The 20,213-nt window shown below is 35.8% G+C and overlaps 1 protein-coding gene across 11 annotated transcripts in view; it reads left to right on the forward strand.

Moving 5' to 3' along the window:
• The window catches only part of HACE1 (HECT domain and ankyrin repeat containing E3 ubiquitin protein ligase 1), a 76,420-nt gene extending 65,781 nt beyond the window's left edge, over positions 1–10,639 (forward strand). For 5 of the 11 annotated variants that reach the window (XM_036415249.2, XM_036415245.2, XM_036415248.2 and 2 more), the window contains 4 exons: positions 1,078–1,176; positions 1,454–1,524; positions 7,968–8,095; positions 8,626–10,639. In XM_036415249.2, the coding sequence (XP_036271142.1) occupies positions 1,078–1,176; positions 1,454–1,524; positions 7,968–8,095; positions 8,626–8,753 (426 nt within the window). In that variant the 3' untranslated portion in view covers positions 8,754–10,639. The remainder of the gene's footprint in view (positions 1–1,077; positions 1,177–1,453; positions 1,525–7,967; positions 8,096–8,625) is intronic. The other 6 variants (XM_036415246.2, XM_036415250.2, XM_036415251.2 and 3 more) reach the window with 2 other exon arrangements.
• The last annotated feature ends 9,574 nt before the right edge of the window (positions 10,640–20,213 follow it).

A 20,213-nucleotide genomic window follows, 5' to 3' on the forward strand; every position in this document is an offset into this window, starting at 1 on the left:
GATATTGTTTGGTTGAACTATTTGGAGAAAATCTAGCCTTAGATAAGTTGGAAAAGAGATAACCTTGCAGACTCCTATTCAGATCTCAGAAACACCCAAGACACCACCTTCTATTAACTTTCATTAACCCTCAAAGAACTCTCTGTGTTATCTGGTATATATTAGGAGTAGTTGCTGTAGGAAACGTGATGTTGAACCACATTGCATTGATGTCTGTGTAATAACACATCCTGCTATTCCAGCTTGTCTGTGGTTTAGTTAAGTGTAGGCTGGTTATTGCCTCACCTGGCTCTCTAAACAAACCCAACTGTGATTCAGAGGTGTGGACAAGCTCTTTTTCATGTTTTCTTTTCTCTGGGAAAACATAGTGGTAAATACTTTTGCCATTCTTTATTTCATTTTTAGTTATTTGATTGCTATTTTATTTATTTGATTATCTTTCTAAGAAAAAGGAGGCTACTAAAGTTTTTAAGAAATTTCAATTTTTTTTCTCTCTCTCACCTTGGGGAAAGTTGACATTAAAGATCCGAATTATTCCAGAATAGTTCTTCAAAGGCCTGAATCTTTTTTTTAAAATACAACTATTTTTATTTTATTACTTTCTTTTTCCTAATGATTAGGATTTTTTTAATGATGTTTTCCTTTGCTTAATCCAGGATTTATTCAGGTGTTTGTTGTTGTTACTTTCATATTGAGAGAATGGTCTCTTTATATAATTTAACAAATTCATAAAATAAAAATAACCATAAAGATAATGTTCATAAAAGTACTTCACATAGAAGATGTTGCTGCTTAAGTGTTTATCTATAAACGTAAAGTATCATCTCCTTATGTTTTAATTAAATTGTATCAATGTAGCGACATCTGCACAGTTCACAGTGTTTGAGATCATCAGTATCAAGGGTTCTCTTCCACGTAGTACTTGTTATTGATAACATGCAGACACTGTCTCAAAAATAAATCGCTTTTACATGGAATTAGTTTCTAATTAAGGCAAATTTACTCTTTAAATGTAATAGGTTTTTGTTTTTTTGTCCCCAAAGAAGAATAATGAAATACTTTCCTTCTTCCCCAAAGGAGCTACTGCTTTCTGGCATGCCAGAAATTGATGTGAGTGATTGGATAAAAAATACAGAATACACAAGTGGCTATGAAAGACAAGATCCAGTTATTCAGGTAAAATTTCTCTAAAGCTTAGAATGAAGTTAAGTTTTACCATTTAATTTTGTAAGCTTTTCAGCACTATTGGATGAAAACCTACATTAATTAATGAAGTAAAGTTTCCCCCTAAATTTTTCTTATGGGAATTGCATATGAAAGCTTGGTATGAAATAGTTTTTGATAAATGAGTTTCTTAGAATAAAATGTGCTTTATGAATGCTGCATATTTCTTGGTTTTAAGTCTACGATTGCTCTGAAATTGAACTAAGTTTTTTGTTCTCATTGTTGTCAGTGGTTCTGGGAAGTTGTGGAAGATATTACTCCAGAGGAGAGAGTTCTTCTCCTGCAGTTTGTTACTGGCAGGTAGGAAGTGTTTTTATGATAATGTGAAAGTAGTTTAATGTATTCCATTTCTAATGGCTTAGAGATAAACAGCCAACATGAATTATTACTCTGAATTGTCAGTTTCTTACCTCCCTTTCCACTTTCATGATATTAAACAAAGATTTATTTAAGTATTTAAAATAAAACATATATAGTAGTGCTCAGTAAATGTTTAAAATTCTGCAGTTTGGTCAATAGAAGTAGCCAGATTTGTAATATTTGTGTGTGCTGGACAATACACACACGCGCGTACGTGTGCATCATAACACATATAATACCCATACACAATGGTTTTTCTCCAATTCTTATCAAACGTTACTTTGAATTTTAAGATCCATGCCCTAAAAATAATTGTGATGCCACACTTCTTTGAAAATTCTTCTTTTGCAACCAATGAAATATCATAGATTAGAAAACTTTAAGTTATATTTCTGAAAGCTGTAAAAAAAAAAAAAAAGGTTCAACTTTCATTCTTTTTAACATGGAATTTTATCTGTTTTCTTTTATTTATGAAAATATAGATCTGTTGTTCTCTTACAAATGTGCATAGTTCTCCTAGGAAAGTTGGCACACAGAAAATTAGAAGAATAAGAAAAATCGCCCTCTGCCAGCAATATCTACTATAAACAATTTTATGTGTTTACTTTTTCCCCCCTCTGCTTATTATTTCTTTCTTTTTTAAGTAACTGGGAATCTAGCCCATAGACTTTTGTTGTATGGGATGATGACCCGAACAGCTGTGCTACTCAGCCAGAGTTTTTTTAAAAACATAATTGTGAGTGTGTACCTATATAAAATATAGGTATGTAATTTAGGGTTCACTGTTGTCTTATTTTTTAAAAATATGTTTTTATTGATTTCAGAGAGAGGAAGGAGGAGGGGGAGAGAGATAGAAACATCGGTGATGAGAGAGAATCCTGGATTGGCTACCTCCCACATACTTCCTACTGGGGATCAAGCCCACAACCCCTCAGGCATGTATCCTGACCGGAATCGAACCATGACCTTCTGATTCATGGGTTAATGCTCAACTAGTGAGCCACACTGGCCGGGCACACTGTTGTCTTATTTTTAAACTAGTATATAAGCATTATAAAAGCTCAGAAAATGCAGGATAACTAGAACAAAATGAAAATTCTGTTAAGTAATTATACTACATAGATAATGCTATTAACATTTTACTTTATTTTCTTAGTCTTTTAACTATATAACTAGAAAAATAGTTGGAGTCCCACCATACATCTGATTTTAAAGAATAAATTAAAACATAAATATTCAGACTATAGACGAAAACTATGAAAGAAAACTGTTAAGTTTTTGGGGTTTTGCTTTTTTGGTGGCTTCTTCATGCCAAGAAATACCCTGTGATTTGCATAACTTAATGAAAATAATTTCATAATAATTACATTTTCTGTGAAGGAAGGTTAGGCAATTCAAATTTTTAAAAAATCACTCTAATCTCAATCACTGGAGATAATCACTGTTAACATTGTCATTATTCTTCCAGAATGTTTCTCACATATATAAATTTTTGCTTTTTAAAGACATTGTTCCTGTTTTATAACTTGAATTTTGCAATATATCACTAAAAATTATTCCATTTATATATCTAATTTTTAAATGGCTGCCTAACTCTTTAACTTATGGACCTCCTTTAATTGTCCTTAATTGCTAAATTCCTTCATTTATTTATATGCAGAAATAAGGAATTTTTGTGCTACTTACTTGGTGGGCCAATAGCTTACATTATTTATATACGATAAATTCTTAGAAGGTAAATTTTTGGATAGAAAGTATAATCATTTTTACAAACTTGATACATATTGCTCATTTATTCTTCAGAAAGATATCAGTTTTCAGATCAGCAGGGAATGAGAGAGGGCCTGTTTCTTTTATTCTATCAAAATTGTAAAATCTTTGGTTACTTTTCAAAATTGAGATATATGAAGACATTAGCTTAATTATCCTAATAATGAAATACTGTTATAATTTGTGTAAGAATAAGTGTCAAGGCTCATTTTCTCAACTTGTTTTTTTAAATCCTGCCTCTATAAGAAATTGAGAACAGCTTATTTTATTTATTTATTTATTTATTTATTTATTTATTTATTTTTTAATCCCTTTTCATTTTTGGTTGCCTTTGTTAATTTTTTAGGCAAAGGTTAACATGCATAGATTAACTAAAGTTGAATTTTATTTCATTTGACAGACATATTCATGTCTTCTTCAGATATTCCTTTGCCCTAAGTAGGAATTGCTCCTGCATTAGCATTTTATTAGTAAGCCCCAGGCATACTTTTAATATTCTCTTAGATCTCTAAGGTAAGCTCAGGCATTTCATCAGGAAAACATTTAATAGCAACCAAACTAGAAAAGAAATGGCTATTTTTAGAGATATATATATAGTGATTGCTAATTTTTCCTCCTGTGAGTATATACATATCCATGATTTCAAGTAGAAAATTTGGTTCATTTTCAATAGCTTTTATAGTGTGTGCTAAAAAATACATAACATTTACTAGTTTTTATTGATTTTTAGAGAGAGAGGAAAGGAGAGAGCTAAAGAGATAGAAACATCATTCATTGGCTGCCTCCTACATGCCCCCTACTGGGTTATTGAGCCAGCAACCCGGGTATTTGCCCTGACTGGAATCTAACCAGTGACCTCTTGGTTCAGGGGTTGATGCTCAACCAACTGAACAACACTGTCGGGCTACCATTTTTAAGTGTACACTTCTGTGACATTAAGTACATGTACTTTGTGCAACCATCACCACCATCCATCTCCCAAACTTTTATCTTCCTCAGTTGAAACTATATCCAATAAACACTAACTGTCCATTCCTACTCTCTTAGCCTCTGACAACCACCGTTCTCCTGTCTTTGTGGATTTGACTCTTCTAGAGACCTCATCTTAGTGGAGCCATACATTATTTGTCTTTGTTACTGTCTTATTTCATTTACCATAATGCCCTCAAGGTTCATCTGTATTATAGCAAATGTCAGAATTTCCTTCCTTTTTTAAGGCTAAATAATATTTCATTGTGTATATATACCACGTTTTGCTTATTTTTTCACCCATGGATGGTCACTTGGGTTGCATCCATGTTTTTGCTCTTTTGAGCGATGCTGCTGTGAACATGGGTGTTCAAATATCTCATTGATTCTCTGCTTTCAGTTCTTTTGGATATATACTGTAATTCTGTTTCATTTTTTTAGAACCGCCAGGCTGTTTTCCATAGTGGCTGTACCTTTTTACATTCCTACCAACAATGCATAAGGGTTTTAATTTCTGCATCTCCTTTCTAATACTTGGTCTTTTTTGTTTGTTTGTTTGTTTTTTGAAGTAGGGGTTGGTGGTTTTTGTTTTATTAGTAGTCATCCTAATGTGTATGAAGAAGATACATCATTGTGGTTTTGATTTCATTTCCCTAATGACAAATGATTTGAGAAAGCATCTTTTTCATCTGTATATAGGCCATTTATGTATCTTCTTTGGAGAAATGTCTATTCAAGTCCTTTCCCTATTTTTAATTGTTTTTTATTGCTATTGTTGAGTTGTAGTTTTGTATATTTTTTGAATGTCAATTCCTTATGACTTATGATCTGAAAATATTTTCACCCATTTTGTGTTACCATTTTATTCTATTCCTGGTATCTTTGGCATATAAGTTTTTAACTTTGATGAAGTCCAATTTATCTACTTGTCTTTTGTTGCCTGTGCTTTTGGTATCACATCCAAGTAGTCATTTGCAAATTCAGTGTTATGACGCTTTTCCCATATATTTTCTTATATACTTTGTAGTTTTAACTCTGAAGTTTAGGTCGTTGATTCATTTTGAGTTAACTTTTGTAAGTGGTGTTAAGTAATGGTCCAACTTCATTTTTTTCCTGGTATATCCAGTTTTCTCAGCGCAGTTCATTTATTTATTTTTAAATTCTTTATTGTTCAGATTATTACAGATATCCCTATTTTCCCCCCCATAGCTTCCCCGCACCCAGTTCCCACCCCAGCCCAGGCCCTTGCCACTCCACTGTCCGCATCCATAGGTACCGCATACATGCATATTATATCTTTGTCCAGTCTCTTCCCGCACACCCCACAACCCACCTCCCCCAGAGATTTGTCAGTCCACTCCATTTTCATGCCCCTGATTCTATTACATTCACCAGTTTATTCTGTTCATCAGATTTTTTATTCATTTGATTTTTAGATTCACTTGTTGATAGATAAGTATTTGTTGTCATTTTGTTCATAATTTTTTATCTTTACCTTTTTCTTCTTCTTTCTCTTCTTAACAGAATACTCTTCAGCATTTCATATAATACTGGTTTGGTGGTGATGAACTCCTTTAGCTTTTTCTTGTCTCTCCCGATTAAAAAAGTGGCACACCTGGGTGCCAGCCCATTCTGCACCTCCACACCTCCTACCAGTCTCAACGCCCTTTCTTCTTTACCTCTTTACCTTTAGTTGTAGTACTTCCACTCAGCCAGCTTTCCACAGTTCTGGATGATAGTTATGTATTTTAGTTGTAATTTTGATGTGGTTTTGGGAGGTAGCAAGTACAGGTGTTTACTTATGCCGCCATCTTGGTTCTTTTTCAGCAATTTATTGAAAAGACTGACTTTTCCCACTTAATGTACTTAACACACTTTTTGAAAATAATTTGGCCATATATGTGTAGGTTTATTTTGGGGTTCTCTACTCTATTTCATTGGTTTATATTGTCCGTCTTTATGCCAGTTCCACACTGTTTTGATTATTGTAGCTTTGTAGTTTTAGTTTTGAAATCAGGAAGTGTGAGCCCTCTGACTTTGTTCTTCTTTTTCAAGATGTTTTGGTTATTCAAATTTCAACAGTTTTTTTTAACTGAACTGAATTATGGTTTGTACTATGAATCATGTTAGAAAACATCTTTAATATTAGTCTACTGTCTTTGAGTATGCATTGACACCTATATGTTAAATGCTTACCATTATTCTAATTTATCCAAAAAGCACTAGAACATCTCATTTTAAAAACAACAAAGTTTATTCCAAGATCAGTTTGTTTAATCATGATATGTGTATGTGTGTTTGTGTGTGTATATATACTAATATGTGTGTGTGTATGCTAATTTGAAATACTAATTTTCTTTCAAATATAAACAATAGAATTTGAGAAGTTGTAATTACATCCTCTACAGCCATGTACCCAAGATTAAATTTTCTGGTGGTGTTTATACTAGTACATATTATATTAGCTTTCCTGTGGTTTGACTATGTTAGGTGACATTAAAAAACAACAACATTTGATATTGTGAATCTCTGGGAAGAGAAATCTGAAGAATTTTATAGTCTTTCCACTGTGAAAAACAAAATTCTTTTGACCCTAAATTCTTTTCAAACGGGAAATTATTTGGATTATATGTAAGATGCTCTGTTGCTTCAATCAAGCAAACCTTTATTTATTCAGCAGATACTTAGTGAATGTCTACTAGATACCAATCATTTTGCTAATCCCAGAGATACAAACACAAATACAAATATAACACACTTGGGCCCTCAAATCAGTCCCAGTTTAATAGAGAGACATATGAAATAAAATAATTGTACATGCAGTATTGTAATTGGACAACCAAGGGGTCCGGGCTGCCTGTTACTACTTCAACCAATTAAGCAGAGACAGGGTGAATCACATATGAGTGTTCATTTCAATAATGCTGGCAGTATGGCAGAGCAGCCGGTCATCCACAAATATCTGCTCTGTACCCCACCATAAGCCAACTGCTTATATTGGGTAGAAGGATGAGATTATGTGGGGAAATAGCTACAGATATAGGGAAGTGGGCATGGGATAATCATTACAGGTTACAAGTCACGTGAGCTCTGGGGAGTTACGAGGTGGCCCAGGACCAGATGACAGGTAATAGGGGCCGAGGTATGTAAAGAGCAAGTGTCTCTAGGACTAGGTGCCATGAGGTTGTAAATCTTTCCCTAATGATAGGCAGTTCTCACTAGGAGGATAGACTGCATTCCAATGTTCGCTCCCATGTCCCAAGGTGTACAACTCTCAGCCAGGTTAGAATGTGCTTTCTCTAATCAGAACAGAACCATCATGGTTAACAGAGCATGATTAATGTTTGTTATAATTGTAGGTGAACCCCAATATGTCCTACTTCTGCACCTGAGAGTATGCTAAATGAATAGGAGAGCTATGTGCTGTGGCTAATTGAAAGCATAGTACAGCTTATAGAAATGTGGAGGGTGTCTCTATGGAAACTGGATAACTGGTCACATGGTGACTTTTAGTAATAAGTTGGGGTGCTGCAGATACAAAAGGATTATTTTGCCAGTGACCTAGAGTTGAATACATTCTTACTCTAGCTTAGGAAATATATCTAAAACAAATATATTTTTTTTAATGATTGCAACATATTAAGATATGAACTGTTAGTTCCAGGGTCCCACATGGTGGATTTGCTAATATCATGGGTGGAAGTGGATTGCAAAACTTTACAATCGCTGCTGTGCCATATACTCCAAATCTTCTACCAACTTCAAGCACATGGTATGTTACATTTTTTTTTATTTAAATGCATTTTGAAGTTTTGATTAATTTTGAGTCATCAAAAGTCTAATTACTGCCATTTCTACAAGAAGAGAAAGAATCTCTGTCAGCATTTTGGAATCACTGACAAATAAATAGCTGCATAGTTCCTTGCTGTCCCCTTATTTGGTAAGGAATATGTTTGAGGAACTATCTATAACTTAATTGAATATTGTTCAACCAGCATTAAAGTTAAATTGTCATAGTGTCACTAAATTACACCATCATTTCAAATGATATTGTTCTTGCTTATTTTTGGCTGAAAGGAACTTATTTTCTTCCACTACATTTGCAGGCTAAAGAAAACTATAATGCAGCAGGGGCTTTTTTGCTTTTGTTTTATTTTTAAAATATTACTTCAGGGTTTTCCAATTTGAATGCAAATTTGAGAGGGTGGTTTTATGTTAATTTTCATAGTTTTCATTGCTAGACAAAACAATCAGAAATTTTCCAGTTTTTCTATTTAATGGTGGTATATTTTACTTTTAAAGCATCAACATGCTCAAGTTACCTGAATACCCAAGTAAAGAAACACTCAAGGACAGACTTCTTGTGGCACTGCACTGTGGCAGCTATGGCTACACGATGGCATAGTCCGGAAAGCTCATCTGACCGCTGATGCACAGTCCGATGGCAGAAGTAATTTAGGAAATGTCAACAGAAAAGCAGCCTCAAGGCAGCTCACAGGCAGGGCTGTTTAAAATTCATCAAGGATCAGGTTTTCTCTCCTGCCCCCTTTCCCTTTTATGTTTTCTCAGTTTGTGATACACTTAGAAAATCGAAAATCACAGTAGCCTTCATTTTAAAGAATGCTAATTGAAAGTAGTAGAAACTGTCCTTATATTTCTTTAATCTCATTCAAGATTGTGTTAAGGCAAAATCTTGTTCTACATTCCACCTCTGCTATGAAACTGTCTTGATTAAAGGATGTTTTCTCTTTACTTTTCTATATATTAAAATATAGTAGGACCTCCAAACTGGTATGTCCTATCGCATGTAAAGTGCCATTTATATTTTGAAAAACTATTGTATAGAATGGATAAATTGAAATTGTGTATAAAACCACAAATATGTATTTTCCCATATTGAATCTATATTGCAATGATGTTTTCTAGCTTTTTAATATTTTGCTATGTAATGTAAAGTTTAGACTGATGTGACTAACAAACAGCTGATGAAATGATATCTAATTTATATATTAAAGCTTATACTATATTTATGAATTATTTGCATTTTTCAATGGTCAGTTTTCCATATATATTATGGTGTCATAGTTTCTCTTATGCCTTAATTTATATTTTAGGTAAACCTAAAATATATTTTATTTTATTTTATTTTATCAGTGAGTTCTGATGACACACTTAAGTAATCTGATGTGCAGATTACAATTTAAATATGTTTTTCTTAAATTTGCTTTTTATGATTAAAATGTTGAGTTCCAGTGAATATGCCTAATGTAGAGTGTTAGTTTTTAAATTTTAGGGTGATCTAATCAGTTATTTTGAAAAGACACACTTGAGTAGTTACAGCATACTTTTTAGGGGGAAGTAGGAACATGCATATAGTTAGAAGTGCTAATGGAGAAATTTGTAATGCTTAGGACCTTGCATCTGGAAATCAAAAGTAGACTATCCCATAGCATATCCATGGATATGCATACCTGTCATATTTTCTCATGAGCAGCCGGTACATTTGTTACTGACAAATATTGACAATGTATATGTCAATACAGACAAATATTTATTGTGTAAATATGTATACAGACATATACATTGAAAATTTTGCTAATTCATAAAGTTTCTCTGATATGTGTTTTTTGGTCCTTTTTTGTTATTGTGTTTTCTTATATTAAAAAATCTCAACAGATGACATTAAAAATTAGGAATTATTTAAAATTTATTAGCTCTAAAATTATGTTTTATTTATAATAAATGAAGCTAATAATTTTTAAATTGTGGTTTTCAAAATTTAATTGTAAAAATGGTCATTGACTTCTGTCTTTTCAAATAAGTAACTGAGTTTAATATTACATTGCTAAGTTTTCATGTTTACAAACATTAATTTCTATATATTTTTTGTTTTATGCTACAAACATCATTTGTTTTTTTAATTGAATTTATTGGGATGACACTGGTTAACAAAATTACACAGGTTTCAGGTGCACAGTTCTACAACACACTCTCTGTACACTGTATTGTGTGTTCACCACTCCAAATCAAGTCTGCATCCGTCACCATTTATACCCCTTTATATCCTCCTCCACTTCCCCTGCAATCTAGACAACCGTACTACTGTCCCTGTCAGTGAGTTGTTGTTTTTTTTCTCAATTCCTCCACAATCCCCCAGCCAACAACCCCTTCCAGATGTCAACCTGATCTCTATCCATGAGTCTGTCTCTAAATTTCTGTTTATAATTATGCAATCCATTGGCTTTGTTGGGTTGGTCCTTTTGCAAGTATTTATGTACAAGAGATAATAAAACATTAAAAATGTCATGGTATTTTATCCATGAATATGAATATTTTTATGTAAACCTAGAAAATTTAGGGTTTATTCTTTCACATTGTCTTTATTTTTAAACTATAAGAATGTAGTTAATATGAACATATTTTACATGGATTAAAAATATTATTTAAACTGGAGGCAGCAAGTCTTTTAAATTTATTCCACAATTTCTTCTGGGGGTAGATGGATATGTTGACTGGAAGGTCGCATAGAAAAATGATTGGAAATTTCTTTCCCTTTGGGTAAAAGAAGATTACATAACAGGAAAATGACTTCTTAAATCTTAGAATATGTGGTAGTTCCATATAAGGAGGAAAACAGAAACACAGAATTCTAAAGTAAAACAAATGTTAGTCAAGGGAGCATATTATAGGAAGCAACAATGAAAATTTTCAGGTAAAAGTTTAGTCAGTCAAATAGTCTGAGTGGATAGTGACCATGTAGTTAATAAAATCCATCTTCTAATTCATCAGAAAAACAAAATCTAATCTAATTTAAGGAAATCCAGCTTTAAAACAGTATGTTGAAATCAGCCTATTCCATGTGGGGGTGAAAAATTTTAAAGTGTAGGTTACAAGTTGAAGGGCCAATCGATGATTCCCTGTTTGAGGAAGTAATAGAGATGACTTAACCACCAATTGACCTTAGAACTGGACCTGGGCAATCCTCACCCCTTCCCCTGTCCTTGGAATGGATGCTCTACTCACCATTCCCACAGGGGAGTCATTTTCAAGGACATAGCCTTGAGAGAGCAACGTGTTGAGACCATCTGTAAAGTATATGTGACTGAGCCCAGTTAATGCCTCTATTTAAACTTAGAATTTGACAGGTTGGTGCAAGGATCTACTTGTCTTGGCCTGGCCAGGTAGCTCAATTGGTTAGAGTGTCATCCCAATACACCAAGGTTGTGGGTTTGATCCCTGGTCAGGGCACATGTAAGAAGCAACCATGAATGGGTAAATAAGTGGAACAAGAAATTGATTCTCTCAAAATAATAAAATAATAATAAAGATCTACTCATCTTGCAGCTGTCCAAGACAAGCCTCAGAACTAATAGGTGCTTGTTAAAACTGCCACCTACCAATCAGTGATCTATCTCTTTTTTCTCTTTTCTTGCCCTCTGCTTGTATGGGCTGGTTTCAGATTTTACGGGGGAAGCTTCCAAAATTGTGTACCAGCATTCTCACTCACGTGTTTTATTAGTCATGCCACATCTAAAATTTTAATGAGTTATCAACATTTTAAAAAATTTGGAGAGTTCATGCAGAAGTCCAGGGTTTGGCTTTTGAGAAATCAGACAAATCTAAAGCATTGAGCACAGACTCCTGGAAGGCATTGCTAGGAGACTGGGCTTGAGTGGAAGCTACTTCTTTCAGTGACGAAATTTGCTCTCCAGTTTTCTGTTTTCTCACCCCAGCTTGCTTCACTAACATATGTTACTTTTCTGGCCATTGACAACATTGGAGTTGGCTTTTAAATATCTATGTTGACCAGCCCTAGCGGTTTGGCTTATGGATAGAGTGTTGCCCTCTGGATTGAAGGGTTCCAGGTTCAATTCTGGTCCAGGGCACATTCCCAGGTTGTGGGCTCAATCCGCATTGGGTGGCATGCAGGAGTCAGCGGATCAATGATTCTCTCTCCCTCTCCTTTACTCTCTGAATTCAATAAAAATATATTTTTAAAAAATCTATGTTGACCAGAAATGTTCCCCTGGAGTGTTAATTGGTACAAATACTTTGGAAGGCAATTTGGTAATATCATATTTTAAAAATGATATTTTTAAACACTCTTTGGCTCAACAATTCTTCTAAGAATTTATTTTACAACATACTTGTTCATGTACATAAAGATATTTGTACAAGAATATTACTGAAACCTTGTTGGTCAGAGAAAACTGAAATAATTTAAATGTTTATCAGGAAGGGGTTGCCTATAAATTGTTATATCCATGCAATAGAATATTAATATAAAAAATGATATGGAGCTATACATACTGACTTGTCAATATTTCTAAAGTATGTTAAGTGAAATAAGGTGTACAGAAGAGTGGATAGTGTGTAAATACAAAGTACATAAGGTTATATTCAAGAAAAAATGGGAGCAGGAGACTGTTGCTAAATCTGGGAAAACATAAAGTGCGATAACTATTTTTCACTACATAACCATTTCTGTTTAAATCATAAGCCTGTGTTATTTTGTGTATCATATATATAAACACCCAGTGTCTTTAATCAAGGGAAACAAGTATCAGTAATAGCTATTATTGAATCTATAAAATGGTGATAAACAATATTTTTATAATCTCAGAACTTATTGTAGGGTGGTTAATTTAAAATCAGGTCCTTAATCAATCTCTTTTGCTAACTGAAAAAAGGAATGCTCCCTTGCCCACGAAGCTCTATTTCCACATGGTGTGATAATTAGCACTGTTTATGGCTCCTCAAATTCTATGAATTAGAAATTTATTTGAATTTGCACTCCAATCTCCAATTCCACTCCCCCATACCAAAATTACTTTTTAATAAGCAAAAAATATGGTACTCATGGATTTGTGTACTAACTAGAAAAAAGCAATAAGTTATAATTCTACTCCCTAGCCATTGTCTTTCCTTCTAGTCTTTCTCAATGCACTTTTTCCCCATAAAGTTCATAAAGAACAGCATTTGGTATTTCCCTTATTTATTCAACATCTTTTAAATATTTCCCATCATTTTAGCTCATTTGTAAACTAGAGACCTGGTGCATGAAATTTGTGCATTGGAGGGGATGCTCCTCAGCCCAGCCTGCACCCTCTCCAATCTGGGACCCCTCAGGGAATGTCTGACTGCCAGTTTAGGCCAGATCCCTGTTGTCAGTCAGACATCCCTCTCACAATCCAGGACTGCTAGCTCCCAACTGCTCGCCTGCCTGCCTGCCTGATTGTCCCTAACTACTCCCTTGCCAGCCCAATCAACGTCTGCTTCCCTTCTTGTCTGGTCGCCCCCAACTACCCTCCTCTGCTGGCCATCTTGTGGCAGCCATCTTGTAACCACATGGGAGTGGCCACCTTGTGTGAAGGTGTGATGGTCAATTTGCATATTACCTCTTTATTATATAGGATGTTTTTTAAACCGTGGCATAGTCTATTCTGTTGTATGTATACATTATAATTTACTTGGCCATCTTTCTAAAATTAACACATATTTCTAATATGTTTGCAATTATAAGTAATGAGTCGTCTCTTAACACTAGTGATAGTCTGGAAGTGGTAACGTTTTCTGGGTTATTTGTTGAATTGTTCATCAGTTGCTCTATGGTTGTGGAATTACTGTTGGAGGAAGACTCAAGGAAGGGCTGTTGGAACACAGAACTCTTTTTGGTAGATGGGACCAGGTAGGCTCGTTTCAGCAGCACAGTTAGGGATGTGTGTCCTATCAGAGTGTAAAAAATAGTTAAAAAGTGTGGTAGACAGGTAATTAGATAATTGCTTACTTTCAGTCTTTATCCCAAGAACAGGGGAGAAAATTAACCTTTTATATGACATAGCCTCATTCTCAGAACCCAGAGCTCAGAGCTTTGTTATTACATCACCAGAGGCCCACTGCATGAATTCATACACAGGGGTTGGGGAAAATGCAGGAAGTTGGCCAGTAGGCCCCAGTCTAGTTATGTAGATGTGCTGAGGTAGTGGCAAGCAAAGACTACAGGCAGTGCGCCCCAAAACAGCCTGGCACCAGCTATGCTCTGTGGTGGAAATACAGCTTTACTTTGCTGCCTGTGCTGGGGCTGCCTCAGTCTCCCTGGGGTAGAGCTACTGACAGATAGACAGATTGTTTATCCTACCTCAGCTGCACATTTTCTCAGGGCTCTGCCCCCAAGCATGATTGGTAGCTGACTTCAGCCAATGGTGGGGTGCTAGCCAATCTGCTGTTGGGAGCCTGGAAAGGTGCAGGCCAAGCTAGAAGTGGCTGGGGGGGGGGGGGGGGGGTAAGAAGGGTAAGTGGCGCAGTGCAATGGCAGAGGTAAGATGACAGTGGTGCTTATTTTATGACTTTGCAGTTAGGCTGCTGCCTTGCCCCTTCTGCCCCCTCTGAGCTGCTACTCTGTCTGTCTCAATCAGCATCAGGGTTGCTCTTCTTCTACAGGCTTCCCAGACCCAGATTCTCCGGTGCCTGGAGCCTTAGCTGGGGGAGGTACCATAGGAGGTTGGCTGTAGGAGTGTACTGACCACCAGGGGGTAGCTCCTGCATTGAGCGTTTGCCCTCTGGTGGTCAGTGCATGTCATAGTGACTGGTTGTTCTTATCACTCTGTCATAATGGTCACTTAGGCTTTTATATGTATAGATATAGTTGAGCTACATTTAGAGTCATTTATGCTCTTATCAGTTAAACTAGAAACCCCTAGATTCCATTTATAGTTTCCCAAAAGTGGATTTATAAGCTTTGGAGTGCAACCTTTTAGATTTTGGACAATGTATATATAACAGCTGTCTCTGAATGGGTAGGTATCTAGCTAGTATTACATTTTTTCTTACTTTTACCACAATTTAGGTGTATCAATATAAATCAGTCATTTTTTTTTTTAATGTGAAACACGCTTCTCTGTTCTTGTGCACTTCCACAGTTGTTAGTCAACAAAATTTTATTTTTAAGGTTAACAATAGTAACAGAAATACCAATTTTACATTTTGTCTGAAGCTATTTTAATGTGGAAAAATTTCTGTTAAAATGTCCTTTGTGAAATTCTTAGGCCCTAGTTTATGATTACCTGCTTATTGCTCTAATGCAATTTGGCATAAATTTGTTTATTATAATCAGTCATTTCATCTCACAGGTCAGAAAATTGGAGTCCAGTGAGGTGGTATATGGTTTAAGGATTCAGGGCTCCTTAACCAAACTAGAATTTAGAACATAGATTGTCTGATTCTTAGTCCACGAAGGTTTTCTTTATTTCATGCTGTCTCTTTATGGCATAACTGCATTATAAAAAACTCTTTTAGGAAAACACCTGCAGCCTATTAACAGTTATGTATGGTAAGCCTTTTGGGAAACTATAACTTAATAAGCTAATAGTTAAGAGTGATTAATAGGACTATATTTCTTCTTTCCCACTGTGCAACAATAAGCTAGGGTGGGCATTTTACTATCACAAAATGAAAAAGAACAGATATATTGTCAGATCATAGATCATGGACAGTCATTAACTTTTATTATCTTTATAAAATGTTAAATTTTAAGCATACTTGGTGCTTGCTTGGAAATATGTTGTGCATCTAATGTTGCAAAACCACTAAAACCATAAGCAATATAATGACTAGTGCTGTATACTTGTGTGTGAATGGAGTCTCATTGAATGCAGTGGAGGGGAAGTATTCCTGTGTGGTGTTGAATATACATTTAGTGGAGAAAACTTCAAATCAAGTCAACAAATTCCCTTAAATGCCTTGTATGTATTCAACACTGGTTTAGAGATTGTGACCCACACACTACCCTCAAAGGAAATAAAATTCAGTTGGGCAGATGGAAGGCATATTTGAAACAGCTTTTGAAATTGTGCAGCATAGCATATGATTAAATATAAAAGCCAGCTACAGAAATGTATTAGTGTGGGGAAAAGAAAGTTTTAATAGAAACAGTGTTCAAAACTGCTTCCAATATTTGACCTAATTGAATCATTAAATTGCCCTCTGTATTTCAAGACTAATAAATTGATCAACCTGTTGATTGAACAAATAACTGGAAAGGTTAAAAATGATAAGCTTACTGTTAAATAAGGCTCATGTGTGTTATTGAGTTTTCAAAATTTTAATGAGTGAATTATTTGCTTAATTCTAGGTTCTGGTCATTCCTTGAGAATTCTGATTTGGGGATTTCTATTTGGAGACTGTTCATATACCAACCATATTTGAGGGAGGCTCTCCATTTCTCTCAGAAGAGAGGCAATATCTGGTTCTTTTTGAAAAGCTTATAATAGGAGTAGGTAGGAGTGCTTACGGTGGTGTCTGTACAGTGTTCTCATGTGGTATATCTATGAATAGAGGACAAAAGCAAAATGGATTTCTTATTCAAATTCCAAAATTCTACATGCAATGGCCTGCTTGACATCTTCACTTGGATGATTATTAGCAATCTCAACTCTTAAATTTGTCTTGTTTCCTCATTGTCTCTCTGCCATCTGTCACCATATCCCAATTTCCTGTGTCAGTAAATGTAGACCACCACCCACCTTCATGTTCTAAGATCCAAACCAATAAGTCATTCTTTATTCTTCTCTTTCTCTCATGTTCTACATCCAGACCATCTCCAACTCTTGTTGAGTTTATCTGTCGCATATATCTTAGTCAACTTCTGTTGCTGTGACCAAGCCGCCGTCCTTAGACTGCAGTGGTTTAACACAAAAGAAGGCAGTAGAGCATCATGGTTGGAATACAGACTTAGAGTTAGACTACATGGATTTGAATTCCAGTGTTTCTACTATTAGCTGTTGTCAGGAGTAAAAAGTGAAATAAGGAAAGAGAAAGCCAATAAAAGGGAGTCCTATGAATTAATCCACTGTGGACAACCTGGACTCAAGTCCACCAGGAACTTTAGAAGAGCTGGCAATTGTTCACCAAAAGAGTGAAAGACGAGAGCATTTATCCTTCACACCATCGATCAAAGCTTGCCCCAGGAATGGCAACTTCCCTGTACTTCAGGATATGCATGCTTGAGTGCCTAGTTAGTTTCTGAAGACATCATGACTGACATCAGAGAAGCCCAGGCCCTGAGAGAGCATGAAATAAGAGATACAACTGAAGAAAACACTACCAGATTATACTGGTCACTCTTAATTGCGTAATTGCACTATTCGGTGTATTTTGGGGCCTGATTCTTATGACTGTAGTTTTTACTGGCCCTACACTCTACACTCAAGCACAAATAGTGATTTGTTTGTGTATTTTGTGATATTTTTCTCTGAGCTTTTATCATTTGGTAGTTTATTTGTGGGTATTCTTTGATAATTGATTTTAAGGTTTTAACCCCTTTGGGGTAGGGTTGCTTCTGATTCTGCCAGGTATCTAAATGTACTACCAATCCAGGATCATGTATCATACTCTTAACCTAAAGTTTGTTACCACTCTAGTACTGTAAATTTATACTAGAAACTCAAAAGAATGTCTGCTTTGTGGTTTTGAATTCTTAGGAGAGATTTTTCCCCTCTCATCTACTACCACTAAGGATTGAGAAAATAGTTTGTTCTTATTATTTTTAATGTACAAAGTGAGCCTGTGAATCATGTGGTCTCCAATTAGACTTTCACCTGGTGACCCTGTGAAAATCAAAGATCTAGGTAATCAAAGATCAGTGAGTATCAGAGTAAAACTTGACTTCAGGGTTCAGCTCACCTCTCTTAAAGAAATTTAAAAAAATTGGTTTCAGAGAGATGATAGGAGAGAGGGGGAGAGGGAAGGAAGAAGGTAGGGAGAGAAGGAGGGAGGGAGGGAGAGAAACATTGGTCAGTTGCCTTCCATTTCCACTTGTGACCTGATGGGGTATTGAACTCCCAAACAGGGAATCAAACCTGCCACCTTTTGGTGCATAAGACTATGCTCCGACCAACTGAGCCACACCGGCCAGGGCTGTCTGGGTAATTTTTATGTAATTTTAGGTACATCAGTTTTTTTTTTCCTCCTGATTTTGCAGCTTATTAACATGTTTAAAGAAATCCCTTCCCCCCACTTAATTTTATAGAGCAATTTTGGGTATTTTCAATGGGAAGGATTAGTCAAACTATCAATGCTATAATACTGCTTGAAATGGAAATATTCGTTACTGCTTTTAAGTCAGAAAAATTTCTAACAATTCTGGAAGTCTCCAAATTTATCATTATTGTTACACAATCCTCAGAGCTCATGTTGGAGAATCAGTTTACCTAGGTTGGAATTTTGGTTCTAACATTTACTAGCTGTGTGGACCCAAGTAAGTTTATGAACCTCCTGTTGACTCAGTTCTCTCATCAGGAAAACAGTACCTGTTTTATAGGGTTGTAATGGAAATTTAATAAATGAATATACATAAAGCACTTAGAATGGTGGAAAATATTAAGTGCTTAATACACATTAGCTATTATTATTGCTGTTATTATTCTTTCAAACTTAACTTCTAGCCAACCTACGCTTTCTATTGCCCTTGACTGATCTATATTATTATTACCTTAAAGCTCCCCCACAACTGTTAATAAGAGGAAGTCTTTCTCAAAGAACACCTGTTCCATCACTTAGGAAGAATTTTCAGCTTTGCTGTCCACCATATTCTGCTCATTATTGCTGGCCTCCCCCACATCCTCCATCTGCTCTGCTTCCTTATCTAAAGTGTGATAGGGTTCAGTGGAGGTGGGGTGGGGTGGGGCTCCTCTGACAGTGCTGCTCAACTCAGGGGCAGGACTTTTGACACTGCTGTCCCACCCTACTGCACCAACCCTTGTAATCCCGACACTAGAGCAATAACAAGCTTCGATAATGAGACTTACAGCATTGGAAGACCTTAAAAATCTAAAACCATCAAATCTAGGTTTGAGTCTCACTTCAGCAAGCTGTTAATGATGTGAATGATGCTTCCATCTCTATTGACCTCTCAGTGTTGTTGTGATAATTAAACAACATAAAGTATTTAAAGATCTTGCTAACTATAAAGCCCCACATTGGTATGGGCATTATTAAGAATTTGGGAACCGTTGTTTAAAAGGTAGCAGGTGAACCCTGGCCGGTGGTGCTCAGTGGTAGAGCCAGAGTCCATCCACGGAAGGGTGGTGGGTTGATTTCCAGTCAAGGGAACACACCTGGGTTGCAGTTCATTCCCAGGCTCTCTCAAACCGTGCAGGCCCCCAGTAGATATGTCTCTCTTACATCGATGTTTCTCTCACTCTTCCACTCCCTCCTTTCCACTCTCTCTAAAAAGCAATGGAAAAAAATATCCTCAGGTTAGGATTAACAACAACAACAACAGATAGGAGGTGATTAAAAACAACAAGGAACTTTTACATTTGGAGGAATCAAGCACATGGTTGATAAATCCTTATAAGGACGGTGAGTTATGTAACATGAAGCCCCATTGATGTAACATCATTAAACATGATTTGACATCACCACACACAACAGTGTGCTTCCCCCACCAGACCAAATGCAGTGATCATGCATGAGAGGCTGGAGTGTGTGGGTTGGCACAGGGTTCAGCTGAATGTACTTATTCCTCTAAGTACTTGTGACACACTGTGTCAAGGTTCAGTGGCTGAGTTTCATATAGGGCAGTGTGATTCATTGGGATTATTAGGATCCTCCTGGAGTGACTTCCCTGAGTTGATTGCCTTTGACAGATCGGTTTGCTTAGATTAAAAAGCAATTGCTGCTGTCTAGTCAAATTTAAACACTTTGGCTAGAAGAAGCTGAACTCTAACTCTGTCCAGTCTATAGAAACACCTTGATGTGAAAATTACATCGAATGTAGTGAAAGGAAAACTGAGTTAGCTATACTCTGGGGTATGGTTTTGTAATAACGTGAAGGAGTGTAGATGCCAAACAAAAGTGACTGCAGGCACATGTGAGGAAGGGAAGAATAC

Source organism: Pipistrellus kuhlii, unplaced genomic scaffold, assembly GCF_014108245.1.
Source record: "Pipistrellus kuhlii isolate mPipKuh1 unplaced genomic scaffold, mPipKuh1.p scaffold_m20_p_5, whole genome shotgun sequence".
NCBI lineage: Eukaryota > Metazoa > Chordata > Mammalia > Chiroptera > Vespertilionidae > Pipistrellus > Pipistrellus kuhlii.